This window comes from Elaeis guineensis, chromosome 11, assembly GCF_000442705.2.
Source record: "Elaeis guineensis isolate ETL-2024a chromosome 11, EG11, whole genome shotgun sequence".
NCBI lineage: Eukaryota > Viridiplantae > Streptophyta > Magnoliopsida > Arecales > Arecaceae > Elaeis > Elaeis guineensis.
Genome location: NC_026003.2, coordinates 108392436 through 108413939, shown reverse-complemented (window position 1 = coordinate 108413939; position 21504 = coordinate 108392436). Strand labels below are relative to the sequence as shown.

Here is a 21504-nt window from a genome sequence, read left to right as displayed (position 1 = left end):
TTCCTGGTGGGCTTTGTGGGCTGGTTTTGGGCCCAATTGGGCCGGATTATCACAATAACAAATACTTTTGCTTTATCACTTTTGTTGAGTTTTTGTACTTTTGCCTTAAGAATGTAATTTACATTTTAAATTTAATTTTGTGGGATGCTATTGATTTTTCCAAAATGAATCATTAAGGTAATTATTGTTTATGGATGGTTTTAGCTAGATTGTTAATTTTATAATTCTTGTTCTAATATATTAATGAATACTGCATATATTTCAAACAAGTTCTGTATAGGTTGAGTAAAATAATAGTACTCAATCATTAAAAATAATGATCACTAACACGTCAAAATATCATAGAAAAATATATGAAAAATTAAACTGTAAAGCTATCCGTAATGTCTAAAAGCATTGATAAATTAATTTTTTGAGATAACTATTGTGATCTAGATTTTTTTATTGAAATTTTTTAGTACCATTAATGAATCTTCAACAGTATTTTTGAGTAACGCTAAATGTCCAATCAGAGACAAGTCAAACTAATTAGGACATTTAACTTGCATGCAGTGAGCAATCAAGAAGGCAGAAATCAGGTAATTCTAACAAGTCCAAAATGTAGTTAAAGAACCACTAAGTTTGTGAAGACTTGCATATTTACAAAGTCTACCTATAAATGCATAATTACGGGACCCTACACGCCTTGACTTTATTCTGTACAAGCTTCTAAACACTGGCATTCAAACAGCATCCGTCATTTTTTTCTATTTCAACAAGCATTTATATCATTATAAGTTAACGGTCATAGACTAAGATGTCATCTATGTATTCATGCTAAAGTTGGTATATTGACGGATGGCAAAGATGCATGCATTCTCCTAATGCTGTGAGCCTGTGACAAATGATACAATAGAACTAAGAATACCAAATAGTCCTATAACTAAAGGCAAGCTAGTCGTATAGGAGATCCTTCAAGATCAATAACCCCTTTTACCCTTTCACCGGCCTGTGATGTCCTTCAGTCAACAAATGGAGTGTAACATCATAGGTAACAGAGAGTAGCTTCACATGGAAAAGCGACAAAGGAAACAAAGGAAAAACAGATCAGGCATCAGAAGAAGTTATATGATAACAAAAGATGGTCAAGACTCATCAAAGTTAGCAATATTCCATGTAACAAGCATTGGCAAGAACGTAGCTTTCTGCTCCTGGAAGCGGAGCTCCTGGTGCCTGCGGATCCACATCCGGACGGCCACCAGCCACCCCTTCTCCTGCTCCACAAGCCGGAGCGATTCCGAGGGCCGGCGTTGTACCCATCGTAGGTGTGTCTAGGAGAAGAGTGGAGGGATTGTGGGCTTAGGAGTAGGTGGAGCAGAAGAGATGGCAAGAAGAGAAAGGAGAAGGGCTGAGAGTAGAACTGGAATGAAGATGAGAGAACTGGAATGAAGATGGTGATCCTGCGGATTGGTATCGGGAAGGACTTTGTTACGAACTTTTAGGTTTTCATTTGAAGAGAGACTTTCCGCTCATGGGGTGGTGGCGCAGTTGGCTAGCGCGTAGGTCTCATAGCTTTGCGAGTGATCCTGAGGTCGAGAGTTCGAGCCTCTCTCACCCCACATTTTTTTTTTTCCATCTTGAAGAAAGAAGAACGGCGCCTACCAAAGCGATCGGTTTGCAAATAAATTAACATTATCCAGCTTGATTTGTAAATATGAATAGAAAGAGGTGTTATATATAATTTCAACAAAATCTTGGATATGATGTGCCAAAAAGACCCTTCTAACGATTTCAAAAGCAGCTTTCTGTGTAACATTTGCTACTGCCACTATCATGAATCCATAATGCACCACAACAAGAGAATAAGATAGCAAATCAAAAAAGACGTTTGGTAAGTTGCATAAATAATATTACTATAATAATATGATTATAAAGAGAATATGATTACTTAATAAAATTATAAAAAATCTTATATTGTAGTGTTTGATATGTACAGTAATATTATTGTAAAATTACAGAGAATTCTGTATTGTAATATTTGATATATAATTTAGATTACATGAAATATAAACTAATTTTTTCAAAATATCACTATCCTTATTTAATGATTATTATTTATTTTTTTAAAAAAATAATTTAATTTCAAAACCAATCATTTTTCGTGATATCACCTATTATATTTTTTTTTTCTATTTTTACCATCTGAAACTACTTATAATTTATTTTGATTTATTTTGATTGAGATATTTTGATCCTGAAGTTATTTTGTTGTAATATTGCAGGATTACAAAATTATATATAATCACATAGCCATCTCTCCCTAAGCAATCAGATTATCTCTTTTTGAGATAATACTGCAATACCTATAATATATCATTATCTGTGAAAAAGACGAAACAAATAGTGTACTCTGATTATATATTGTAAAATTACATATAATCCTGTCAAAATTACATGCTATCAAATATCTCCTAAAAAATATATCACTGTAAGCACATCCAGTCAAGCATGAAACCCGCAGAATAATAAAGTAGGTGCATAGGAACAAAAGGAACTTGCCCTAAAAAAAATTACATCTATAGGTAGTCAGAAGTGATTATCAAGTGTATACAATATGGTACAAAAAATGTCCACCATATCCAGCAGAACTATAAGCATCAACTTACCATGTCTTTCCCTGTGTCTTATAGAGTTCTAAGAAGGAAGAGGAGGACGATTTTGAAAAATCACTAGCAATTGGAATACTAAAAGCTCCACTGACAGTTTCGGTGTCATAATTTTTATTTATTTAAATAAACAACTGATCCCTTCTTCCACCATCCCCATGACTCAAAGCAACAAATTGCCTACTGGGCTCAAACAACGTTTGCCTTTAAACAGAAGCGCACTTTAGTGGGAACTAGTCAAAACTAGTGAGGGCTACTAACTTGCACAAACATTTAACAACAGAACCAGAAATTTACACAGCTTTATTGAGGCTGTGAAGCTGCTGCGCACTACATACACTAGGACTTGTTTTGTAAGCATGTCAAGAGCTTAAATACCGACTTATCACAACACAGATTAGCAGGACTGCCAATAGAACCACAATCATTCTAGTAACAGAGACTGAACCAGTACCAGGTGTCTCTGAGTGCAGAGACAGGCCTTCGAGCTTATCAGGATTCTCATGAGTACCTCTTGTTCTTTGCCTCAGCACAGATTTAGATTCACAGGAGATCTCTGAAGAGACGATCCTTGCCTCAGTAGAGGCTGTATCATCTGCATGACAAGCAAGCATGATTAGCATTGTGAAGGGGTGTGCTGCAGTCAGGTCAGTCTGGTCCAGCTTGACCTAGATCCGACCTGAATTTTGTGTATACAGTTTCGATCCAGAGCCAAACCATCCATATTGTAGGCTTAGCATCAGATATAAACTTTAAAGTTTTAAGGTTTCAGACCCACAATTTTGAACTAATTTTTACTGCAACCTAATTAGGCCAGTTAGAACAATTACTCCACATCTACTTAACCAATATAAAAAGCAAACCAGATATTCTGACACAGGGACAATTACTCGAATGCTTTCTGGTAACAGAAAGTTTTGCTGTTCATTACCATGATCACAGGTGCCGTCAACATCATCAAGAAAGATAGACCCTGCAACTTCTGTATCTTCAGGAATCTGGTGCTCAGCACATTCTCCAGCCTGCTGACATTAGTTCAGGCACACTTAATTTCAGAAATAGAGGCAAACCATCAGATAATTATTACAGTAACAATTACCTAAAATATCTCACCTCGGTTATCACTGATTCGACCTCATTCTCATCTTTCTTACTGCTCAATTCGCTATCTGTCTCATTGTCATCTGTCTTACTGCTTAGTTCACTTTCTGTGCTGGACATTGATCCTGTATGAATTATCCTTTGCAAGAGCAACCTTCTAAATGCTAAGCCCTGCTCTGCCATTAATTTATCCAAGGCTGGCAGATGCTGACGAGTCCTGATCTCAATTCCTGTCCCACTGGTACTGGCCTGACAGGTTGGCCTCTCCGTATCATTAAACAAACTATTGGAGAGTCCATCTTTGATGAACTCCAGCTTCCTGGTTGATTCCTGATCCCAGAAATTTGCAGCAGAGCCCATTGAAGAAACATGCTGCCTCAAACTCTGATTCCTTAAATGTAGACCTGCCTTTGCTTCTTCCAGAAGCAGGTTGACCTGGTTGACTGTTGTTACAGGATATGCATTATCGTTATCTATATCTGAAGAACCACTTGGCAGGGAGGCTGACTCAGAGAAACATGCACCAGCATCAAATTCTAGGCCATCCTGCAGTCCACAAGAAAAGCAGACACAAAATTATTAAAGCTTATTAATTTTTGTCAACTTAATAGATGAGTGGATATAAACCAAATTGCTGTAGTTGGAAGGACATTTTATCAAAGTTTTCGTGCCTTCTGACCTGTATAATTGCAGCTACAGTATCAGCATCACTGCCTGACCCACTCTCGTTGCCTGATGCAGAATCCGAAGGAGAAACTTTTTCTATCATACAAATATAACCATCCGACGCAACTCTGGGGACTGAACCTCTGTGAGTATCTGACACCTCAATGGAATCTCCATCCTGGTTACTGAGCAACTCGTCCAAGAAATCACTGACAGAGACCTCAAGAGAACAAATTTGAAACATATCCTCATGTAATCCCTGGTCAACTATGTCACAGATGGAATATTCCTTGGAAAGTGGCATTTGGGAACTGACGTGGGGAAAATCATCCAAATCAAGTTGCTCATATTCTGGGCCCAAGAATTGAGAAGCAACCTTCAATAATACACAGAAAAAAAAAATCACTTTACTTGACAGTGATGATTGCAGCACTGAGTTTATCAGATATTAAAAAGGCATATATTGTGCAAGCTATATGCTCCTGCCAAATGTTTACATGACTCAAACATATCAATACGATAGCTTTAAGTAGGCAAAATCTCAAATAAATGAAAGGATGGAAGTGATGTACAAAATGACAGAATTAAGTAGCTCAAATATGCATATGGCTTATCTACTTACCTCTGCACTTATGTCAGCCGCATGATTACTTATGACAGGAGCTCCATTTCCATTGAAATGGCTCTCTTCAGGTCCTAAAGCATATGTCATTGCACAATCTCCTCCCTTTGCCAACCAACTTTCAATGCCTGTAGATTGTGTGTCAGAAGTGTTGACCAACGTCTGCAAATTTTCTTGCATATCTGGCTCTGGAAGCTCTTGGATCAGATGAAATTCTTGCAAGGTACCTGTTCCATGCTGGGTTTCACCAGGTGCAGGCCTAACTGGAGTAGGAGATAAGCAACTTGACTCCATCTTACCAACATTTCTCTCTACTCCATCAACATTAGAACTTGCACTCTTGTCTTCTGGCTTCTTGAATAAGCGGCAAAGAACAAAGCTACCCTGTACAATATGTGAAATATGAACAGGTGAATAAGCATGGAAACATTTCCAATAATATCACATGTTTAGAGGGGTAGCCACCTAATTTTCAATAAACATAATATGTAAGGAAGCTACATATCAGCTGATGCCAGACACTAGCAAATGTTGTCATCCATGTCATGTTAATAAACATCTCATTTACACAAACAAACAATACACCCACTGGTTCCCTTGATGAATCTCTTTATAAGTATTTTTCTTCACTTTCTTCCTTTATTCCTCCACCATCTTGACATTGCATCAGGATCTGTTCCACTTGCACTTGGTTGAGAACAAGCAGAAAATCCTAATCAAATGTTTTACATCATACAGCTCATTTCATTTGCTACTCTAAGTCTGTAATTGTCTCATCCCATAATGTGATGTCTACTCAATCTACATAAGTCTATAACTAAAACATGTCAAAATGTATGTTGCTGATGGGAATGCTCACATATGGTCCATGAACAGCCTCTTTGATCACAACAGTGGTTGGAATTTCCAAGAGTTGTTCACCAATGAATGCCACTTACAAGAACTGATGCGACATGAATACACCAATTTTGATTCTTGTGCTACTAGAATCCATGTTTCATACATCAAAAAGTGGGTATCTCTACTATCAAACAAGCTATGATCCTCTAGCTGGCATCAACCCCCGTCAAAATTCCCTCAAATTTAATACAGCATTAAGGAGAATATCTTAATCTTAAACCACCAACGCAAACAAAGGAACATGAAAGAACCACTCTCAAGAACAAGCTTCGCGTTCATCTTATTGTTGTCAATGCACATTAAAAGCACTTCAAATATCATATACCCATGTCAAGAAGTATCTCCTTATTGCATCAAGTCTAATCCTCCGAATGGTGGGAAAAAATCCCCTTCTTTTTTAACAAAGCAAGAATTAGGCGATCAGAGTGATCAAGAAAGTGAAAGAAAGCAGGATCTGACCTGTTCACCGGAGTCGAACTCAGACTCGGATGTGCGATACTCGTGCATGATCCAATTGGTGCGGACGCCATGCGGCGCCCGGCCGCGGTAGAAGACGAGGGTCTTCTTCATGCCGATAAGGATCGCGCCCGGCGGCTTGGTCTTGATCATCCGGTCCCTGCCGGTGGCCTTCCAGTACCCAGCCTCCGTCGCCCGGTTGGCCCGGTGCCCGGTGGGATACTTCCGGTCCCTCGGCGAGAAGAAGAACCACTCCGGGTCATCCGATCTGATCACCGACTTATCTATCACCACCCATCAAAGAAACCACCGCAATTACTAATAAAAATCGAATTTTTATGCCAGAAAAAGGACGAACCAAGACCAGAAGGGAGGGGGAGTACCGGGGAGGTCCCAGGGCTCGCACTTGCAGACGTCGACATCGGGGATGACGACGACCTCGGAGTTGATCCTGCCATTGATCTTTCCCTTAAGGTAGTGGTTCACGAGCTCCTCGTCCGTCGGACGGAACCGGAACCCCAGCGGCAGCGATTCCGGTAGCAGCACCGCCATTTCCTCATAACAAGCACAGCTTCTAGTACGATTCAGGAGATAATACAGCTAGGGTTTCCAAAACCCTCGAAGCAGATCAATCGTCCACCTAAAAACCCTAGAAAAGAAAAATCTCTACATGGTAGCGACCTTTCGTAGGCTTAGAGAAAGAGAGAGAGAGAGAGAGAAAGGGTGATCGGCCTTTCTGCTCCCTATTTTGGAGGGGATTATAGAGCGGGTAAATAGTTTCGGAGGGCGGCGTAGGAATTAAGGAAACGGCTATATGACGAAAATACCCCTGTCACCTCCTTCGACGGTGGTGCGGCCGATTGGAAAGTAGAGATTCCTCTTGTGGCCTATTTGGTAATTTTACCTCTCGACCCAGTAGCATGAACGGAGTGAGGTCTTCTAACGTGGAAGAGGAGTTATTACTGTTGGATGGTGATCTCATAGTTCTATATTTGATGATATTTTGGTAAGCGTTTCTAAGATTGACCATCAATTTCTCTGTTGACTTGGACTGTAAACCAATCTGTTAGTCTTGGACAATTTATTGGTGTCTTAAATGTCAAAATATCTGAGATATTTTAAGAAAAAAAACATAGCAGTGATTATTAAATGCTCATGGTTGAGACTTTAATAACAAAAATAAATTCAATAAACTTAGGAAAAAAAGTGACAAAAGGGTTAAATGCAACCCACAATACATTGTATCTATTGTAAGTATTTAATATACATATATCACCTTTCCATTGATGAAATGAAAGTACCATATAACTCATTGATTCTGCACGTTTAAAGCTCCTAAAACTAGACTGCTCAAAAACATAAACAAATTCAAATTGAAAAATCTTAATCGCCTTAGTGGATTCGCTATTGGATAAAATTTTACTTAAAAATTTAAAATATTTTTAAGTTATAATCTAATGATGTATATCATCATTATCATTTTATTCATTTATAAATTATGTGATTAAAATCAAGTTAATGAGTCTCATTCATCACTTACACATTTAATATTTATTTTTTATTCTTTTTCACATATATCGTAATGACCCATACGTTGGATGTAAAAGAAAATTAAATATTTTGTTATGAAACTACTTTAGGTTCAAAGCTGTTTGAGTAAGGGGGATTGTGATGCATCAAAATCAGTATTTTTTTTTTATTTTAATGGAAAAGACTGTCATCTATTTACTTAACCTTAGAACAACCTACCAATAAAGATTCATAATCTAATTCAAATAATTTAACCTACAAATATCTTGGAATTAGACATACTTAATCTAACCTAACTTGATTCACCCATATGTCCCCTATTTTATTTTTATTTTTATTTTTTTTTTTTTTTTGCTTTCAAGGCACCGGATAACCACGTTCTCAAGCCCATTTTCCCACTTTTTAGACCTAACGCCAGATAACTTCAGCTAAAACAAAAAGGAACGTTTGGTCGGTGGCCCTTTTCCCGTCCGCTCATGATTGCATCTGACTCGCCGATTCGATTGGTTCGTGTCACGTGCGTCGCTCGATCTGGAAGCATCCAATCATGTTCTTTTACGGTTTCCTTGCACCCTAAGTATATGCTCCTCGTTTTGCTGATTAGATGTGACACTTTCTCCATTTTTACTAAAGAATATTTTATTAATACGGTGTACGAGGAAACGCAGGATTTGGGGGGAAAAAAAAAAGAAAGAAATATAGAACCCAAACTTTTGGTATAATTATCACAAGGTTTTATCACTTAAAATGATATTGTCAATTTTTTTTCCTTTTGGAAAGCTCCGGTCATCCACTCCTACCCCAAATTTTTTTATTTTTTTATTTATTAATTTTAAAAATATCTCTGTCCAAATTTATTTTTGAAAATATTATCCACATATGAATTATCAATTCAGGAGATAATTTCATGTCGTGCATGCCTCCCACGTGATTGGAGGGATTCTACATGGCACCACACTGAAATTACCTTCTGAAATAGCAATTTCAGAACTTGCCGATTCAATCGACGAGATTAGGATAATCACCCTTTCATCTGATGATTACAGATTCCTTTTACCAAAACTCTCATCCCCCTTGTCCCCCAACTGTCCGACCTTTTTCTATTCCCAGACTGGTCCTCCAGCCGTTTGACTATTTTGTTGTTTCTAGCTCGGTCTCCTAATTTGGATGATTTTTTCTCTCGATCTCCCATCCATCCCGTTGCCATGCATGTCAACATCGTCTGGCCCCACCTTTCTTTCGTTTGTTTTTTTTTTCTTTTGATTGTTGGATCACCAGCTTCCCCATGTGCTCCTCTTATTCCATATTTCCTCAACTGACCATGGTATTTTTTTTTTGACTTGATAATTTTAATTTTTTATTTCAAATTATGTACTTAGATTTGATTATTTTTGTATTATTATGACTAATTTATGCTATGCTCGTTTTGTTTTAATTACAGTAATTAGGTTGACTACGTTAATTTTATTATTTAAAATAAATTTAAAAAATTAGAAATAAAATGGATTATCTACAATCGATTAAAATAATTTAATTAAAAATAAAATAGATTAATGAGATTAATTTGATTAATTTTAATAATTTGTGTCATAAATTTGATTAATTTATGTTAGTCACGATTGATTTGTGCAATGATTATCTTATGTTAATCTAATAACTTAATTTAAATTATTTTTATTAATTTGAATAAAGTTAAATTAATTAGTTTAATTTGAATAGAATTTGTGCTATGTTAGATTAATTTGTGCAATAAATTTGATTAATTTTTATTAATTAGTTTTTTCTATTCTATGAAATTGTTGTATTATTTTGATTAGTGTGAATTAATTTGATTAATTTGAATTAAGTAGGATTAGTTAGGTTAATTAGATTTAAAATTGAATAAATAGATTAATTTGTTTAATTTGAATTAAATTTATGCTATGTTAGATTGATTTGTGCTTTCATTTGGATTAATTGTTTTTAATTAGTTTAATTAGTTTAATTGTTGTTATGTCAGATTAATTTTTATTTTTATTTATTATAATTTTTTATTAATTTAAATAATTTGAATTAAATTCAAATTTAACTTAAATTAATTTGAAGTAAATTAGATTATATTAATTTATTTACTTTGAATTAACTAATATGAATTAGATTAATTAGATTAACTTGTGTTAATTTAGAGCTAGGTTAAATTAATTTGTGCTATGCATTTGATCAATTTGAATAATTTGGGTTATGTTAATCAAATTAATTTATTCTGTAGATAGTAGAAATGGTAGAAATAGTATCGGCCTTATATTATATCAATGGTTCTATGGTTAAAGGATCGTATGGAATAGAGTATACTGGGCGACCATAAAAGGCTATTTGATTAAAATATAGAATAAAATTCAAAGAGTTGGAGGATAAATTATGTAGAATTTTTTATATAGATAAAAGTATAAATAGAATAATGGTAACATATAGATATCCTACTATTGTGCAGCCGATAATTCTGAAATATGAACCTGTTCCGATTACTGACAATGAAGATATGAAGATTATATTTTCAACTGTAAGTTTTTATTCTTGTTTATCTGGTATGGAGTTGCATATTGACATGCAATCCATTGAGGACATCAGAACTATTTCCGATCTGGAGTATGATAAAGTTGCTGATCGGGATATTAGATTGACAATACAGATGAACTATTTCTCATTCTTTTCAATCAAATATTTTTTATATTTTGAAAGAGCCTTTTTTCTTCAACTAATACTTTCTTCTCTTTCATAAGATCTTTTTTTCAATTAATATTTTATTCTTTTCTTCAGTCAAAAATATATTAAACTTTTTAAGTTCTTTGTTTTTCATTCTCATTTTTTTAAATTCATCTATTAAGTCATTAAAGGCTTTAAATAATTTTTTAAAAGTAAATTCAAAATTTTTTTTAATATTTACCTCATCGTCATGAGTCATAAGGTAAAGATTTGCAATACCTTCCTCCTCTTTATCCATCAAGCATGATTTATCTACTTTTTGTTCTTCTTTTTCATCTTCTTTTTCTTTGCCTTGCTCTCTCTTAATCTATATATATATATATATATATATATATATATATATATATATATATATATATATATATATATATATATATATAATTTTTTTTTCTTCTTTTTCTTTTCATCCTCATGAGCCATGAGACATAGGTTGGGAAGAGCTTTCTTATCTTCTTGGGAGTTTGATTCTTTTTTTTTATTTTCTTCCTAATAGATTATTTTTAATTGATCCTATATTTGTTTGGCTAAAATATAAGAAGAAATTATATAAAATTCATTCATACCCAATGAACAATAGAGCATATTCATGGCCTTAGCATCTAGTTGGGCCATGTCCTTTTCATACTTAATCAATGCATTAAATGTGTGTGAGCCATTGATTATTCTCCATAGATTATGATCATGTACTTGTATAAAAATTTTCATCCTAGCTTTTCAATAGGTATAATTTGATCCATTAACAAGTGAGGGTCGATCTATAGAATAACCTTCAACATGAAAGGATTTAATTTGGATTGCCATGATTTTTAGATCAAAATCGCTAGATCAACAAACTAATATTAGAGCATCTGCTCTGATACCACTTGTTGTCCAGAAAAGTAGTAACTCAAGAGGAAAGTGAATTGGGTTACTCAAAATTTTTTAGGTAAATTAAACTTTAAGCAAGTATGTGCTTTAATTTAAGCTAAGTTGTATATTTGAGATGTATATAATGCAAGCAATAGCGAAATCAAGATATAATTAAAGCCATTGAAGAATTAAATCAAGCTAAGTAAAGATTGAAAGAATGCAAGGCAAAAGAGAAAAGGCACAACATAAATATAAAATAATTTATAGTGGTTCGGTACAATCCTACACTTACATCCACTCTCCAAGAGCCTCTTAAAAATTTTACTATAATCAGCCTGATTACAGCGTATTTGTTTTATTCAAACTTACAAATAAATCCAATTAATTTTTTGGGATCATCAATCAAAATCTTACATAATTATCTTTCGAGATCATAATTAAATCCAATTGATTTTGCAGGCTCACCAACCAAAACCTATAATGTCCAATTTCGAGCTTGGACGGGCCTTAATTAATCCCAAATTTTGTTCTCCAAAGAAACTTATGCAGAAAATCTAAAAATATAAGGTACAAAAATTTCAGCACAAATAAAACAGAAAATAATTTTTTTTTAGCTAAAAAAAAATCGATAAAGAGTTGTTCTTTTGATGCTTGACTTCTCTTCTTTAATGCTTGGGAGGATGTAAAAGATGTAGGTGAAGATTACTCTTTAAAAACTCTATGAAATCAGTGCACAACTCTCTCTTTTTTCTCTTTTTTCAATGATATTCAATAATCCTCACTTATTTTGATGATTTTCTCTTTTTAATCTACTTCTCTTCCTTTCCAAATGATTCTATAGCTTTTAATAGACTTGAAAGTAACTGAAAAAGAAGTTTTGGTCGTTAAAAGGGCTAAAATAGCCATTAGGAATAAAAACTAGCCATTAGAGAAGTGCAGAAAAACTAGCCATTATGTCTGTCCTGTGTTACGAGTCGACTCATTTTTTTATGAGTCTGCTCGGTTTTATTTCAAGTTGGATCATTTTCAGTCCTGCAAAAATTACTTTCTGTCCTGTAAATAGAGTCGGCTCGTCTATAAAATGAATCGACTCATCTGCATGTCAAAACTATGTGCCTGTGCCAAAATATGCCAGAGTCGACTCCTTTACCACATGAGTCGACTCAAAGGTTTGAATTTAGATTTTCTCATTTGAATCACTTTCAAACTTGATCTTTCCTGTCCCAAATGCATCTGAAATGATATTGATTTTTTTCAACTTTATTTTTTCATAATGAGCCATCCAAACTTATGAGAACTTGTTCTTTTAAGTACTTTGATTTGGTATCTTTGGAAGATTTCTTCTATAGATAATTTCTTCATCGTGAGCACCTGAAAAATCCTATATTTATCCTTAAACACATGATTAGTATCATAAATATTCAATATTTTGAAATTATCAAAATCAATCATCAGGTCAACAAGTAGTCATTAAGGACTAAGAGAGGATTTTGTGATTTACTGCAATGCATCGGATATATTTTTGAAAAATAAAAATTATATTGGTATATGTATCTAATTATTGTCCATTGCTATTATTGGTTGTGGTTTGAGGTCTCTTGACTCGGATGACTTGGGGTCTCCACTCTTCATGAGGTATTATCCAATTTTTAGGCTGCTTTGGGGGCTGCTTCGCTTACACTCTCCTTGCGTGATTTTGTCTCTTGGGCTAGAGCTCAAAAGGCGCCTCAAGAGAGAAAGAATGGCCGAACCATATAAGCCATAATTACTCTTGCCTCACTATTGATGTGGGACCAAAACCCCTCCCCCACAATAGCAACCCCTCGGTCTAGAGGAACTCTATTTATTGGGGGCCCATGATGGGCGTCAGTGTTGGTTGTGGTCTGAGGTCTCTTGGCTCGAATGGCCTGGGGGTCTCCGCCCTTAATGAGGGATTCTCTATTTTGAGGGTTGCTTCGCATACATTTCCTCATACACTCCTCCTGCATAGTTTTATTCCTTGGACTAGAGCCCAAAAGGCACCTTAAGAGGGAGAAAAGTATCCAACTATGTAAGCCAGAGTTACTCTTGACTCACAATAGATACGAGACAAAAAATCCCCCAACAACAGCTATATTTGAAAAAAAAAAATTTATTATGCTTGATCCTTCAGAAATATTAGAAATTTAATAAGCCCGTAAAGCTCACTTACTTTTTTTTATTTTTTTTATTTCAAATTCAAAAGATCTTATGCGGTTTGGAACCGATCAGTGAGGAGCATAGAGTTTTAGTTGTTCTACTTAGCTACTTTTAAATAAAAATTATTTTAGACTTTTGTTGGATCTTAATTTTATTTCTTTTTAGCTTCAAAAAATTTATTTTTTCTATTGAATAAAAATTATTGAATATACCTTCGCCACTGCCTAAATTGGATTGATGAACTAATAAAAAGATAGATCTGATCTAATTTTTAGGATCTTACCCTAAGGAGTATGCGGCTATTATATATCCGATCTATATACTGGATTTGGGGCATGACAAATAAAGTTACTAGAAGAGATGGCTAATACGCTATCCTTGGGAGGTCTTTTAATTCAACTCGGCTTAAATAGGTAAGGTTGTTTGCTGGCATATTGCACTGTATGCAAGCTACGGCATTTTGATGCATGAACATGGTCTGATGATACCATTGCTAAATCTCTCGAGTCTTGGGTGAATCCCTCCATCGGTAGGTGCACCACACCAACAGCTGGGATCAATAATATGTAAGCTTTCATCATTCTTCAAAGGCATCACAAATAATTTGAAACATCTATGAATAACTGCTAAGTTCCTTATTGGCCCAACTATAAGAATTACTTGGAGAATCATTCACACCATGAAAAAAAAAAAAAAAAAAACTCATGAACAGTACAAGGGATTTTCACCATCTTGGAGAATACCACTTGTTGCCACTAAACCTCGATGATGCCGTATCAGGAGATGGGTCAGGTGCTCTGGTGGATGCAGGCCGTGCTCCACAGCTGAGGGACCTCTAGAGAAAGCTCTCTTGTCCGGGTGTATCTAATAGAAGACCCTTCGATATTTAAATCAGCTGAAGTTCAAGAAATAAATAAAGGAAACTTGCCTCCAAGCTAACACTCCACCCATCATACAATGCAGAATAAATGTCCAAGGAGAATAGCCGGATTGATAACTGACAACCAACTAATCCTTTTGCTCAAAACAGTAAAATCACTTCGAACTCAAAAATAGGGACAGCTATTACTGAAATTATCCACTAATAGACTCAACCTCTCTTTCTTGGATCACAGCCGACACCTATTGATGATCTGGCTCGATAAGATCACCTCAGATATCAAAGAGAGACACCCGGATATCTGTGACAAATGGCACTACAATATCGATCTTTATCCGATCTTCAACTTAGTCGATTACCAACTCCAAGATCAGAACCCAATCGATAAAAATGGCTTGCACGAGCACTAGTACACCCATGGTGGGATTTCAGTTCTATCTCAACCTTAAGTGATTAGCTTATTCATCACACGAACAATTTTGAAATTCTCTCAATGACCTACAGAGTGTGAGCACGATCGACAACTAATATCCACAGCTAATAAATTTGATCTACGGATTTAGACCTACAACTGATGCCCACAACTAACAATCATAATTACAGATTGCAGGTGAATCTCAATGGCCTATTAGATTGTGACACACTAACGGCCTATCAGATTCTAAGGTAATAGCCCATAACTCTATCTCTATATAATAAAAATAATAAAAAGATCCAAAGGGAGACTGACTCTAGAGCTAATACTTCACTCCACTTTCTTCTTCATCTGTTCCTTGAACTCTAACCGATACTTAACTGACTGATTTAAGTATTAAAAAATCTCTCGCCAAATACACCTCGATGAGTAGGCTTTCTTTATAGATCCATCGACCGCGAAGTGCTGCCTGCATCCACCAGCGTTCAGCAACAACACCGCTACTAATGAGCTCATGCGGTGTGCCACCAGAAGGTGGCCAGTTATCCGCTGAATTGTAGCACATATAGTCGATCATGTTTCTAATATTGTTGTAGAAAAGCACAAATTGCAGACTTGGAACCAGCAATCTCAGGCTTGGGTCATAAAGCAGTCAACGGTACACCAAATATACATTATGCGTTATACAACAGTCAAGAGCAACCAAGAAAAACAACGTTTCCGTCTCAGGTATATACGACTCTAAGCAGTTCAAAACACCAAATATGCATGCACATAAACCAATTTGTTTCCTCCTGGTGAAGGAAAAGATAAAGAACTAATGTGTGTTAAGTCAGAAAAACTTGCTACTTAAAACATGCCACTCGTGGTATAAGAAGAGCTTGAGAACTGCACTCTGTGTAACTCGGAAGAATTTGTTGCTTAACACAGGTCAGCGCATTCAAACGGAACTTCAAAAACAGATGATCTTCCTTGGAATTGTCCCTTAAATTGAGCAATCACCTGCAAAACATAACAAAAGTAGTTACAATAAGCATAGGTCATAATAAAAATGAACACGAACCATCTTTTTACATCAGAAAACAAAGTCACAACAAAGATGAAACTCACTGGCAAAGAAAGAAAATGAAAAAAAGAGACCAAAGAAAGTCAAATCAGAAGACAGCAGATATTTGCACCATAGCAGTGACACCATAACACAGTTTTTCTTAAATAGATTAGCATGTTACCTCAAGGTCAAGCTACAATAGAAATCTAGAATAAAAGATTGGACTGAAATCCTCCTGGCTAATTTGATCAGCCCCCAAGGAAGCAAAACTGAACTACACAGAGCCTTAACCGTATCAGCCAGCCAATTAGCCGGACTATTTCCCTTTAAATATATAAGAGAAAGATGTGTGAGTCCTCAAAAGTGGTGAGGTGTGCTTGCCTTACCCCAGGGAAACTTTTGGAGAAACCCCCTGGATTTATAAGGCCTGGCACAGCATTTCAAGATGGTAAAGAGTAATCCCCTTCAGAAAGCATCTCTACACTCTACTCCATCTCTGAAGTCAAACCTGATCTATAATATATATGACCAGCATATAATTTATGCATGATGAATTATAGCCAAGTCATATCCACTTACCTCTTAAAGTTCAGTTTTAAGATTTAGCAAATCATGTGGGGAATCCCCATCAATCCCATCATTTGCTCTTCAATTACATTTCAAAGATTTAGATACTCCAAGCAACAGAATTGAAGGTGTATATGTATGTTTGCAAATGATGTGTTGTATGCTCAAACTCTCATGCTTGGATCGCTTCCAAGATCTTCCCTGAAGTTCATAAATATCTCAGACTCCTTTCAACCAACCCATGAAAAGCAAGTTGCTATTGGCCTAAATTACTTATATTCAAACAAAGTAAAATAGAGCCATGCTAATCTTCTTATAATCATGAAAATTACCTGGTTATGCATCAAACTGTCATTTTCTAGATTCAAGCAGCCAGTTCCACATCCAGTTTCAGTTTCCATAATCGTGTCATCCTTTAGTCATAAATCTCCATCATAGTTACCCATTCATGGCTTGGGTATTAACTAATATGCCAAAAGACAACGCAGCACAAAACCGATAACATTTCTATAAGGAGATAAATGGAAAGAGACAGTCAGGATAACACAATATGGCAGCTGTAAGTTTCACAATTCATGCACCCTGACTCAAAGCACAAAAATTAATTTCAATATGACTCTCCCAATTCAAGTAGCTGAACTTGAACTAGTTTATGGGCTGACATATAAATATAAAAATATTAATTCCAATAAAGGAAAATTAATTCACAAAAGGGATCTACATTGATCACATTGAAACGATCTGCTATGTCATCCCTGTAATATCAATGGACAAGTCAACAACATCATCTCTCTCCCTACGGTGCTCTAATATCAGACAGAAAGAAACACTAGTGTAAGTGTAGGCCACAAGAGCCTTGAGGAAGGTATAAAGTTCATCATAAAGTGAAAAAACAAAAGCAAGTTCATATAAAAAGCCACCCATCTTTGATTCAAAATCGAAAAATATAAGGAAAATACATGGCATTTTACTGCAGATAAAGTACAAACAAAAGTTTCATAGCATATATATAGGATATCAGAATATCAATCCCTTTGGTCTTGATCACCTTTCTACTAAATATATGACCAACTTCCTATTGACAATGAAGAGAACACTCTAGTGCAAGTATTACTTTAGAGAAATCACAATTTGGTTAGCAATCATTCATACTGCAATTTAATACTTGGGTCCGACAAGAGACTGAATTTCAATGAACAATAAAGATTATGTTGTTTAATATTAATTTCTTTTCCCAGTTATTTTCCTTCCATCTCTTTCCCTTGATATTTTTCCTTTCCCTTAACATGTATGCATGTACAGACAATCATAACCCACATCAAAAAGATAGACTAACCAAGAAAAGGTAGAAAAATTGCACCTGTGAACATCCTGGCAAGACAGGTTGACAAATCAGCGAAGTAACGAAATCACTCTAGCACCGCCTCTACCGAGAAGGACAATTGTATCTCTAAGGCCAAAGCCTGGTCCACATATTGACAACATGATCAAGTTGACCCAATGATACTTAACAATAAGATGTTTCTTGTCAGAACAGAAACTGTCAGCTAATAATCAGAATGGCATTCTCACTGGAACAGGCTCGCCATGTCCCATCTGTGACCACCTAGGATTTTCTCTAACTGTAATATATGGATAAAAGTTAAACAAAGTTAAAACTCTTAACTTGTTAAAGCAAATCTATCAATGGAATCAAATTCCTTCCATCAGACAACACAAAAATATTACCCAACTGCCAGAACTGGATTTCACTTGTCAGTCATAATTAGTATTTCAAAATCAAAACAACTCCATCATACTTATAGAATTTAATTTACTTCCGAATTCTTCAAGAGGTACTGCTTCATTTATAGAAATACAATGACCACCATTAAGAACTCTTATGCTGATTTAAGAAGATGACTTAATGGTGATGGGCCCTTATGTTAAATGCAAAGAGGAGAAACACGTGGATCCACCATAGAAATCGTATAATAAAATAAGAAAACTTTAGCAACCTTCCCATACTTTCAACGAACAGCTTAAGAGTTAAAAATGAAGAAATCTCACTAAGTGTAAGTAATAAACATACATACAGGTCTCTGGATTTTACCTACACAGCACACACGCCCAATTTTCCGTGCAGCTTCTAATTGATGACTACCAGAAAAACTTTTCCAACAAAAAGAAAAAAAAAAAAACAGGAAAATACAAAATAGCTAAGTATAACGAAATTTATAGTTCTGCAGGTAAAGAACCATCATATAAAGACCTCTAGTGGCCAAAAAAGTATGGTACTAGGATCTTTCTCGGGATAGTAACAAATCTTTCTGTCCTTGCCTCCAATACTATCCAACAGTTCCATTTATTGGTTCACCATCCATGGACCTAAACCAGACCCGCATCACAGAAACCAACTTCATAATCCACTCAACTGAACTCCACTTTGATTTTCGATTTTAAAAACATTACAATCAAAATCACTACCGATATCTAACTGCAAATCAAGAATCAAATATAAGCAACCGACTTCAGAATTCATATGGTATTTATAAAAAATTTCAAATCACACAACCAAATCTATGATGCTCCAAAGCCCCTCTAAATGATACTAAAGACTAGTTTCTTCTTACGGCCTTGCCAATTCTATTAAAAAAGCTTTTTCCACTGCTTTACCCACGCAGCTTTAATCAGTTTGCCCAAGATACCAACTTTGTGCTAGAAACTCATCACTTATCACTTAGTAAGTCCCCACCACCTCTTTTTTTTTTTTACTTTTTCTGAGAAAAGTTAAAATTGGAGAAAAGGAGAGAGAAAAATCAAACTGGAGGCAATCATCCATCGTCATTCTATCAAAACCCCTTTTTCATGCTCTAAATTATCAAATTAGTGGGTAAAACTTTTTCATTCACAAACCGATCCTGAAACCGCCCTCGATCCTAAATTTCTCATGCCATAATAAATGCCAGGTGGCTGGTTTATCAGCCTCCTTTAAACATCAAAAAAAAGAAAAGAAAAGAAAAGAAAAGAAACCTCCCTCAATCCACCTCTGATTCCAAAATCAGTTCTGCATAGATTTTAAATATATTTACTTCTAAAACCGATTGAAATCCACAAATATATACCTTCAGGAGAGCAATTTCTCCATAGCTTACGCATGGAACTGGAAGACGAGATCCATCGACGATCGCCGGCTGTCCATGGGATGGATGGACGAGAGCTCCTCCCACTGATCGGCAGCCCGCCCGAGGGACCACGAGGGGGACACCTGGCGCTTCCTCCGCTTGCTCTGGAGGACCCACTCCCTCATCCCTTCCTCCACCTCCTCGATGATGCGCGACCCTCCGCCACCGTCCCCTTCGTCCCCCCCTCCCACCGATCGGACATCGGCTCGTCCTCGCCGCCAGCGGGCAGCCGGGAATCGAGATCGGCAAGGAAGGAGCCGATCTTCTGATGCGCGTTCCGGAGAGAGGCGACGGCAGTGGCGGAGGAAGATGAGGAGGAGGTGGAGAGGAGCTTGGCGGCGTGGTTGAGGGCGGAGGCGAGGTCGGTTAACGGCGTCAGGGTTCCGGTGGGGCAGGTGACGGCGCCGTTGGGCTGGTGGTGGCGTTGGGGGACGGCGAAAGCAATCTCCATTCGGCGTTCGCCTTCCAGACTTCCAGCTACATAGACAGAGAGGAACCTATCAAATCAGTGGCTCGGGTGGTTTTACTCTCAGCTGCCAGGGACGCAAATGGGTTGGATCGGATGGCATAAGGAGTAATCCCGGTCTAATTTAATTTTTTTTATCAAATCCAAATATAAATTTAAATTTAATTTAATAAAAAATTAAGTTGGATCAGATCGAATTTATGTTCAAATTTTTTGACTCAATGAATCATTTGAATTGAACCAGATTTATATATAATTCAATTCCGATCTATGAAATACGGATCCAATTCAAATTCGAATTGAACCAAATCGGATCTAAGTTATAAATAACAAGATCAGAAGATCTATAAACAAATTTTATTTATACTATAAATTTTGATCTGGACATATGAGATTATTAGAGCTCTCATATCTCATACTCTTCACTCAAGAATCCAAAAAATCTAATCACATGTTCCTCACCATTACTCTTGATTTGATTAACCCAAATTCAAAATATTTTAACAAAATCTTTAAAGATAAAGACCTAAAAATCAATAGAATATCTTTTCAAGAATAACAAATATTAAAGTAGGCTCGATCCAAATTAAGATTCATGTAATATAGGAATAAAGAAAAATAAGAGATGTGTTCGGATCAGGTCGAGTCAAATGCGATCATTTATCTCCAGACTCAAATCAATCCAAAAGTCTTCATGGATCGGGTGATTCAGATCCGATCCGAAAAATAGGATGGATCCAATTTTAGAATCCGACCCGGATCCACAGATCCTTCAAAATGGTTTGGATCGAGTCTATGCAGGTCGGATCGGATCGGGTCGTGGGTCAACCTAATCCATTTGCAGCCTTAGCTGCTACCGGCGGTGCGAGCAATTTATATTTGATTTTTTTTCACCTAAACATCAAAATTTGCATTCCATTGGATACACAAATTAATATATATATATATATATATATATATATATATATATATATATATATATATATATATATATATATATATATATATATATATAAGATTCTTATATTTTTTAGATGAATACCCTCCTAATATATTTGCATGAATATTCTCTTCAAATTAATATATATATATATATATATATATATATATATATATACACACACACGCATACATATACACACACACACACTCACATATATATATATACATGCATGCATGCATATATATATATATATATATAGAAGATTCTTATATTTTTTAGATGAATACCCTCCTAATATATTTGTATAAATATCCTCTCCGAATTAATATTTA

General features: G+C 35.7%; 1 protein-coding gene and 2 non-coding genes across 5 annotated transcripts; 1 reads left to right on the top strand and 2 right to left on the bottom strand.

Annotated features, from left to right (window-relative positions):
* The first annotated feature begins 1512 nt into the window (after nucleotides 1-1512).
* TRNAM-CAU (transfer RNA methionine (anticodon CAU)) lies at nucleotides 1513-1598 on the top strand. The gene is given in 2 exon segments: nucleotides 1513-1550; nucleotides 1563-1598. It is a non-coding gene; the product is annotated as a tRNA-Met (tRNA).
* Nucleotides 1599-2748: 1150 nt separating this feature from the next.
* On the bottom strand, nucleotides 2749-7156 carry LOC105054253 (uncharacterized). Of its 3 annotated transcripts, XM_029267214.2 has the most exons (8): nucleotides 6774-7156; nucleotides 6394-6674; nucleotides 5262-5418; nucleotides 5035-5162; nucleotides 4426-4788; nucleotides 3759-4292; nucleotides 3577-3670; nucleotides 2749-3240 (listed from the first exon to the last, which is right to left on the bottom strand). In XM_029267214.2, the coding sequence occupies exons 1-8, from the start codon at nucleotides 6940-6942 to the stop codon at nucleotides 3008-3010; spliced, it is 1959 nt and encodes a 652-aa protein (XP_029123047.1). In that variant the 5' UTR covers nucleotides 6943-7156; the 3' UTR covers nucleotides 2749-3007. The 3 variants fall into 3 exon arrangements, with proteins under 3 accessions (XP_029123047.1, XP_010934040.1, XP_010934041.1); XM_010935738.2 differs by having other exon boundaries at nucleotides 5035-5418; XM_010935739.4 differs by having other exon boundaries at nucleotides 3577-3667; nucleotides 5035-5418; nucleotides 6774-7155.
* Nucleotides 7157-15628: 8472 nt separating this feature from the next.
* Nucleotides 15629-20299, bottom strand: LOC105054254 (uncharacterized). Its single transcript, XR_012135388.1, has 2 exons — nucleotides 19704-20299; nucleotides 15629-15986 (listed from the first exon to the last, which is right to left on the bottom strand). It is a non-coding gene; the product is annotated as an uncharacterized protein (transcript).
* Nucleotides 20300-21504: the final 1205 nt, after the last annotated feature.